The 9,982-nt window shown below is 31.7% G+C and overlaps 1 protein-coding gene across 1 annotated transcript in view; it reads left to right on the forward strand.

Annotated features, from left to right (window-relative positions):
- The window catches only part of LOC100166321 (angiotensin-converting enzyme), a 47,214-nt gene extending 40,195 nt beyond the window's left edge, over window positions 1-7,019 (forward strand). The window contains exons 12-14 of the mRNA XM_029486626.1: window positions 875-1,015; window positions 5,553-5,719; window positions 6,266-7,019. Of these exons, the coding sequence (XP_029342486.1) occupies window positions 875-1,015; window positions 5,553-5,719; window positions 6,266-6,417 (460 nt within the window). The 3' untranslated portion in view covers window positions 6,418-7,019. The remainder of the gene's footprint in view (window positions 1-874; window positions 1,016-5,552; window positions 5,720-6,265) is intronic.
- The last annotated feature ends 2,963 nt before the right edge of the window (window positions 7,020-9,982 follow it).

The raw sequence follows: 9,982 nt of genomic DNA on the forward strand, positions 1-9,982 counted from the left end.
ATAACGTAGAATCTCATGAGTGTTTTTATAATTAAAAGTATAAGTTTAAAATTCAATATAGGTAGGTACAAACTACAAGTAAAATTGCATAGAATAAATATTCCATAAGATATATAATAATAATATACATGTTAATATAATATTAAGTACATTATATACCAACTAAATTATAAAATTACAAGTGAGCTTAGTAAAAATTCAGAATCTCTGTATATTAGGTATTTTATTATTGAAGAATTTTTTGGTTTTCTTTACATTGTTGGCATAAAAGAAACCAGTTTTGAAATTGTATAATATTCAACTCGTTAAAATGGACATTAAATTCGAATGTTATTCGAAAACGTTGACGACGTTTTTGTTTTGCAGTTAGGCTTGTTATTCAAAAATAAGAAAATAAATATCATTTTAACCTTGAATTTTAAAACACAACTACCCAATATGGGGTGGGTCGTTGACATTTGCACTTAGATGATAAATTCTTTCAGACTTGGCGATGCTATTTTAGTCTTATACGATATTAGTCCATTACGTAAACTCGACCGTAATAAAACGAGTGTCCGTTTTTTTTCTTTCCATTACACATTAATAATATTATTTTAAATTCGCTGGAAGACGACGAGTAAGTCGTAGCAAACGAGTTTTGAACGAAAAATACTGTGTTAAACCATGCACACGAACGTCTTATCTTTTCGCTATATACAACCTGCAGTCTTGAAAAAAAAAAAACACGTGTGGTTTGTTTGTATTATTGCCATTTTTTATTTTGGTTTGGCGTTTTTGTTCGTCATCCGAATGATTACAGGGTTTATTCGTGTATTGTCTTTTGTTGCCTTGATATTATAATATCGCTATAACTCGACACGTTTGCTTACAGGTATTATTTCGGAACGGTGCTGCAGTTCCAGATCCACAAGGCGATGTGCTTGGCATCCGGACAGTACAGGCCCAACGACCCGAACAAATTGTTACACAAGTGCGACATTTACCGGAGCAAGGAGGCGGGCGCCATAGTTAAGTGAGTGATATATGGAAATGGAAAATTCGATTTTATCGCATGTCATTAGATTATAATAAGACGCATAATATTGGCGAGACATAGATCGCCGTGCGGTATACCCGTATTGCGTACCTACGCGTATAGTTATAACGACATATCAATATAATATTGTGCGTATTGTGTAACGGAGCAGTTGTTCGTGCATGTAGGACGCAAGTAGGTACCTATACCGTGTTTTTTAAAAATATTTTATCATATTATTTGGTCTATTCAAACGTCAATTTTCCAGCGAAACGTCCACATTATACGCGATTTGCCCGCAGCCACAACCGTCGTCGATCCGATTGTTATAATAATATCTTCTTTTACGACACCGAATAGCGTGCCACGCGATGACGCCGCGTGATATACGATTCACATTTTAACCAGCAAATAATACAATATTATTGTCGTAGATCGTCGTATTGTTCGTGTTTACCGCCGCGGGACGACGACAATAATAATATTTATAATAATATTGCGGGTACTATTTAAGACATATTTTCAACTCGCAGCCGTTCAATGTCATTCGCGGACTCGGTATTTGCTGGTCGTCCGCGCTCAGAGTTCCCGATCGTCCTTGGCTTTTAAATCTGGTTGATATACAATATTATTATACACGCATTATTGTTCTGCGTTCATATTATGACATAACGTTTATTAAGAGGACGTCATGTGTTGTCTCTGTCTTACGACAACTGGACAACATGACACATTCGGCAGTTCCGATTTTGTGTTAGGTTAGGTTACAATAGCTTAAGAACATTATTGATTGCGTTCTCTCGTCGGTTTTCTTACGATATTTTGATTTTCAAGCGAGTTACGGCGAGACTCTTTAAACCCGAATATTTTACGTATTTGATATTAAAATGTAACAACACAATATTATTCGAATAATATTATATAGGAACTGCTGGATGTTAATTTTGCCAATTTTAGTGTGTTATGCGTTTGTAAGGCGGATACAACATGTCATGTAGGTGTGACGTCCTCCTGATACGATCGCGAGAACCACCACGAAATTAATACGATTGCAGAACTCGTGGTGCAGACGCAAATGGCACCGGACAAAGGACGACAACTGCGTGAAATATTAATAATGATACGAATCATAGCACGCGTTCAAATTTAATAGTATTATTTATTAATAAATTAAGATATACGACGGCGGCATAAGATGAGAATAATTTAAAATCGGATTATAATGAAACATTGAATGGTCATAACATTATAATGTGTATTGGTATTTCAAAATAAGCATTAGCTAATATGTATAATTATGGCTAGAGCCCTAGAGGGGGAGGTGAACCAGTAAAATTCAAACTGAAAAATCGCAAATCATTGAGTAGGCAATATAAATATATTGAACACAATGTTTGGGATATTATACTCTCTGGAGTCTGCATAATGAGTATAATATGACTATTACAACAAAGACAAAAAACAAATGAAAGATCATTATAATTGTAGGTACCTAAATGATACATAGATAAGTATACGTTTCTTTTTTCACCACATTCGTGTTTAAAATTAAATTAAAAACTTTTAAATACCTACCTACTATAGTTTATTTTTTACAATAATTTAAATGGCATCGCATGTATTATTAAAATCGATTAAAAAAATACCATCGAGTTATATCATAATTGTCATGGTTCCCATCCATAAAAATTGTTACTATACATTGAAATCTGTTGTTTGGCGATGCTCCAAAGTATACGTGCCATTAAGTACCTATTTAAGTGTCTATTTAAAACCACACGACTTTAACGGTTTTATTAATAAATATACATTAATATACAATAATTATACGAAAGATACAAATTATAAATATCTATCAGTGCAACTAAAAAGGAATTAAAATATATATGTTATTATATTCTGTCTATAAACTATATCAACGCGGTGCCTCCCATAAAAAAAAAAAATATCTCATTTTGTCGAATTACCGTTACGTCGTCGACGTGAATGGGTTTATGAAATCAATTCGGTCGGTTCTTTAATTGTTTTCCAATCAATAATAAACATTATTATTATCCGACTATAATATATTATATACACAATACACCTGATCACATACCGACACAATGCCATTGATAATATGATTGTGAAGTGCACATTGTGCACTGTGTGTGTATAGTTTCATAATGGGCCCTGCGCATCCTCCTCTCGCGCATCACACGACGCTTTCGGAAAACGTTTCTGTGATATCGTATTGTTGTGTATTATATAGGTATAGAAGACGCGTACCAGTAATTTGTCGGCCACCGCTGCGACATATTTAATAAAATTGTCGTTATTACTATTATTATTATCTAACGACACGTCCGGACGTCCGGTCCGCGTGTTGAATTTTTTGTCGTCGTACACGACTGCGCCAGCTGGCGCTCGTGTTCAACTACGCTGCCCGGTGTATATATAATATATAGGTACCTACTCGTTGCGGTGCGACAAGTCTCTTGTCGACGGGAAAACAAAAAAGTGAAACTCTCGGTGGACGTGTTTCCTGTGCGGGACCGAAATGCGGACAATGTCACAACAATATAATACAACTGCAAATAATGATCGTAGAGAAAAGGTCCAAACAGCTCCTCGCGCGACGTACGTGCACGTGTATAGATGTATAATATAATATAATGGAATATCGTATACGTTTTGTCAACGGAAAATGTTTAACGGGTTATTACTTTTTACGATGATGTAACGAGGTCGTTCGCCATCGTTTTTTTCTCTCTCCGTATAATAATAATTACATATATATATATATATATAATATATATATATATATATATATTCTCGACAGCGGCCGAAACGCGCGCACATAATATGACACACATATTATTATTCCGTATATATTATATTATTTATGTCGTTATTGCACACAACGCATTATATATAAACACTTGTGAACCGCGATATTAGAACGAAAATAAAAGCTGGCCGATACGATCGTATACACGTGTATAATATTTCTAATAAGTGCGATGTATGTAGGTATACGTGTGTAATAATTATATAGATATATATCATAATATATTACTCTCGTTTATGTGGTCACCACTCGCACTTAAATCGATTTTTTCTACATTCTATAAAGTTCACAATATAATAATGCAGTGTTGTATGATTCAGCGATTTATCATACTTAATATTCGGCGGCGACCAAGATCGACCGCGTTTGACCATCGCTGTGCATTATACATCATTTCATATAAGGACGTTTCCTTGAATGGTTTTCTTAATTGTTTTATTTTTTTTTCTTCTAATAACAAAATAACAAATCGCTGTTATGGATCGTAAATGATAAATCATCGTAACTGCAATCGGTAGTGGAAAGATAATGTATCTACACCATCTATCGACTTTGACTATTCGTCTTTCCAAACCTGCAGGTGCGGGCCAAATGTTTTAACTATAGTTGCTATAGGTACTATTATAGGTAGTAGGTACCCATGTGTTGAGACCACGGGAGTTGTCATGCAAATGCACTCGCAATAAAACCGCGACAGGAGTCGAATGGTATTTAAATTAATGAAGTTAATAAACTAATCATTTTAAAGATATTTTACCGGACAAATTGGACTTGATGGCATTGCAATTTAAAAGAGATAGAGGACGAAGGACATCTACAACGTAAAACATATTATTATAGTAGATTTCGATGACAAGGAGACAGATTGCAAGAAGGAAGAACTTTTTAAAAATGACATATTATATGTATTCTGAGCTGAAAAATTCGCAGTGCTTTTGAAAAAAATCTGGAAAAACTAAATACTTACTAATTACGTAAAACTGTTATTTACGAGATACCTTCAGGTTTTAACATAATTGGTTTTTTGTTATTTCGTTGTAACGAATAACCATTGAGACTCAAAATTCTTGCATTTTCAAGCCTTCAACAAAAGCTGTCGATACACTTTTATAAATAAAACTGATCTCCGCCAGCTAAATTAATAACATAATGTATATAATATAATTTTATCCTCAAAATATAATTTATACCTATCTATTATATTATTGTAATAATTAATAAGATGATATACCACTGCGATTTGTTTGTCAAAAATGAGTTCAATATACCACATTACTAATAGAAAAATAAGTAACTAATAGTATTTAATATAAAAGAATTGGCTAAAGGCCAACACACCGTCTCCCCTAAGAATTGTTTTTCGTATGAAATAAAATTTAACACATTCATTATTACAGTGAGTAGTGATCTATACACAATGACGAAGTTCACTCAAAACTAGCTACCTACTGTACAACAGAGTGATTTCTCTGGTTTTTTAATAAAAATATTGTTTATATAATTGTATTATATTATCTGTATTTGTTTAGTATTTTACGTAATATATTTATATTCGGATTTCGGAGTGAAAACAATTAGAGTTGTATGCAGAAAATAATGCAGCGATCGAATCGAGCAATTTATTTGTTAGAACCACAAGTGTTTTCTTCACCCCAGTATTTTCTATACAATTTATGTAATTGATTTAATTTTTATCTTATATAGGAAAATCATGGAATCCGGATCATCGGAAAATTGGAGGGACACTTTATCACTAGCGATTGGTGAGAACAAACTTGACGGTTCAGCTCTGAGAGAATTTTTCCAACCACTCGAAGAATGGTTACGAAATGAAAACCTCAGGACAGGCCAGTTTATAGGATGGAATTACGGTATGTCATAAAATAGTAATTATTCATAAATATTAATGTTGTCTTCAACAAATTCGTATTGGAAACCTACGACCGTTTGTGAATTATAATCTAAAACACATGATATCATAAATGAATTAATGAGTAAATGATTACCATCCCATTGAGAGATATATCATATGCTCTGAAAATATTTGAAACATGGCCAAATGATTTTTTTTAACATTTAAATGATTATCATATCGGTTTAACTGGAGATGTTTTTGACCATATATTATTTAAGTGTACGGGTGACTTAATGACTTAGCTATAATGAGTATGTGAAAAAAAAATCGAGATGAGCGACCAGTTAACCTTGCACAACTTGGAATATGGTAACAAAAAAATTACACATTGGCAATAGTCTATATATAATATATGTATAGGTACACCGTATACCTATGTACAAATTGTATAATATAATTTAATGTGTTTGTGATTTTTGCCCATAAATTGTATTTAATATTATTCCGCTTTACTTGAGAATTTGAAAAAATTATAATATTGTAAATTTGTAATTTTATTCAGATGGAGATTACTGTAAGCATAGTATTGAAACGGCTAATCTACAGGTTTATGGAGGATTTTACAATGGCGCTAATTCTCCAGTAACGTCGACTTTAGTGTTAATATCTTTACTATCAACATTGTTAATATGCGTTAATAGATATTTAATTTAACGAATTTTATATAAAAAAAATATGTTGTACAAAGTTATATTAATATTATGCATCCATGCTTACAATTATTAGCATCTATTACTCAAAATAGTGGCACTATAGTTTCAGTCAACGAAAAACAAGTTGTTCTTAATATTCCTTCATCATAATTGAATAGTACTTTTGTTTTTTTCTAAACAAACTAATCCCATTAAGTTATGAATATAATATTATATTTTTTGCTTTTACAATTTAATGTAATAAAAAGAAATGACAATATAACTTACCCAACTTTAATGGCCACATGATACTTTAATATTAATCTATTATATATGATAAATATCTTAATAATCGATCTATGCTTCTAAAGTTATACATAATATATAACTAAAAAAAAATATCTTATTATAACACAAATAATAATTATTTTTATATTTTACTAATTTAGTTTTATGAGCTTATAAAGTCATAACTTTGTATTACTTCTTTAGCTTTATTTATGATTGTATTTTTAAAACATGTTTTCTAGTTTTATGGATATTATTAGACTGTAAGACTGGAGCGAAAAATTATTGAGCTTTTTTTAGAACAATATATACTACTTAAATATATAGTTATATAAATGTTGTAATTAATATAATATACATTACCATTTAAAGGCATGACAATTTATATTATAGGTGAGTTTTATAAATTAATATATTTGTATGTTAATAGTATTCAAAATACTTACAAATAATGCTATTATACAACGTTTTTAATACTGTTTAGATTGTTATTAGACAGTTAATTTTCCGCTATTATTATATGAAGGAAACGCAAAAAGATGTCCAATAAAAATTTATATATTGTGATTTGTGAAGATGTTTCATATAAAATAACCAAAAAAAAATAATATATTTTTTAATTGTACAACTTATTGTTAAAACTGTTTCATTTATTGTATAATATGTATTATAAATACGATTATATACATATTATTATACTATTATACTACCTATACTATACATATAAGTTAATATTATGTATATTTTTTGACGCATTCTGAAATAAGTAACTTATATATAATATGACAGTTAACAATTTGAGAAAACATTTTCAGGTTATTGTAGTATTGGAAACTGAATTATACATTTATGCACATCGTTAATACATGTCCTATTTAACCGGAGTATTATATGTTTTGTAAGAATAATATTAGAAACACTATGAATAGGTTACTCAAACGGTAATTAATAAAATATGTGTAGTCAAATAACTAATAACCAAACCACAGAAACAATACACACCCACTTTCAATACAAATGTATTGGCATTAGGCAATGTTCGGATTAGATAAGTATTTTTTTATCTAGATAAAGATAAAGATAATACAACTCAAATGTATCTAGATAGAGATAAAAGATAACTTAACTCATATTTATTTATAAACTCTGTTTGAGAATCTGTATAAATATTTAAAAATGTAGTAAGTACAATTTCGCGATTTTTATCAACAAAAAATGTATCTAGATGAATTTATTTATGATTAGTAAAAAAATTATCTAAGATGAACGTTTAGATACCTTGTGACTATTGATCTAGATATGATAAAAGATGAACAAATAATTATCTAGATAAATTAATGTAGATAAGTCCGAACACTGTGTATAGTTAGGTACACATTTAAAAAATATTTCAAATACCTACTTTTAAATAGTTAGTTGTCTATAGGAGCTCTTCCCCGAACTAGAATTTGTAGGTAGGTAAGTTTTTCTGACATTCCGCATACCATTTAGCATCGAAATATAATGATTGGGCATTTTACTATTTCGAAAGACGCGTGCACCTATATAATCCAAAGACGAACATAATGTTGTATTATGTATAATTAAATAATATTATCGTCGTCGGGTAAAGGCTTCAAAATATTATGTCCATCATTTGGTACATCACATTTTGTTTCGTGGCATAAACTCGCATAGAAGTCGCTTATGCTTCTCAATATTATATTCGAGGAGTTGCAGCCGCATGATCCGATAGATACCTGACGGCTGGTCGGCTCTCGATCGACAAGATAATATTGTCCGACAATTAACGGATTATGGAAAACAAAATTCTATTCTAATATTATAATGCACCGCGTACGGCGGCGTTTTCGGGGGGGTTAGTTAGTGTTTTTTTTTCCGCACGCGCACGTAATGATTATACGTCGCATTTATATACTTTGTGCCCACAGCGAATTACGAGTAACCGCGTTTGCCGTGAGGTCCTTTATTACGAGGCTCGTCCCTCTACCCGCACTATCCGTCCGGGACTTTGGGGAGGTCCGCTCGAAAATATTATGACCGATTCATTTCGTGTTCAACAGCGCGTGCGTGTCGTGAATGAAACGATTTGCGGTTTCAATCGCACCCCTCGTCGTGTCCGCAATTATTGCGAATGCGTATCATCATGTCTATATAGGTAGACCTATATAATATTATATAGCTCACTTAACTCCCGCATTCACTGCAGCGCGGCCCGGACAACAATGCACTCGGTTTCCCAGAGGGTCGTGTACGTGTAATCTGTTGCGTGTTGTCCGCGCGCTAATCGGAAGATTTATATTATGGAACGCGAATCAAAAGAAGGGAGTCTTTTTTTTTTAAGCCCACTCGTCGTCGCCACCGCGTGTACACACACACACATTGATGATAACATAATATGACGGAGACGGGAGACCGACTAACGAGCGAAACAGATCCGAGATAATGCGCCAGTGACATGTGAGATGATGTTATTAGGTATATTATATTATACCTATATGGCTATGATCCCCATCGATCCGCGTGCAGTGCGCCATACACGCGTTATTCGTTATTATCATCATTATTATTATCTACTATCGTCGTCTCTTTTTACGCGAAGGTACCAACGGTTTTTTTTTGTGTTGTTTTTTAACCACTACAATATTTTGACGTAGCGCCAGTGGCATAACGACTTAACCTACGGACAACAGTGTTGACAAATGAAACCTGACGATTTGAGTTTATACAATCTCACTATATAATATATTAATAAATATCTAAAATTAAAAATTTATAATTTTTACATAATATATTATACACATTTTATTGAATTTGTCAATACTTATTATAAGTATCTATTATTATATAATCGTAATTTAAATTTATAAAAAAAAAGAAACTATAGGTTCAATAACAATCTCGGAGTATGGTTCATTTCACAAACCAGTTTTTTCATTGTCAAATTGTATTTATTTTAACCTCAAATAATAATTTTTATCTAACAGGCACCGTAAATACTGCTGCAGAAATTTATTGCAATTTATCAAGTCTGAGTTATAGATAATATTTTAATAAGCTTTAATCGTCGGAAAATCATATAGAGTTTTCATTCCAAACGCGTGTTTGTTATAGTATACTATACACAAAAACCGATTATTTTGAGAAAACTTTTTTTTTTTTTTTGAGTGATAGGGGTTTCTCTAGTATTGGTATTACTTATTTAAATGCAAGTGCGAATGCATTGAACACAAATTATTTTCTACTAATCATATGACATTTTTAGACGGCTTGTACCAAACCCGGATTTGGTTACGAAA

The sequence above is a fragment of the Acyrthosiphon pisum genome, chromosome A1 (assembly GCF_005508785.2).
Source record: "Acyrthosiphon pisum isolate AL4f chromosome A1, pea_aphid_22Mar2018_4r6ur, whole genome shotgun sequence".
Classification (NCBI taxonomy): Eukaryota; Metazoa; Arthropoda; class Insecta; order Hemiptera; family Aphididae; genus Acyrthosiphon; species Acyrthosiphon pisum.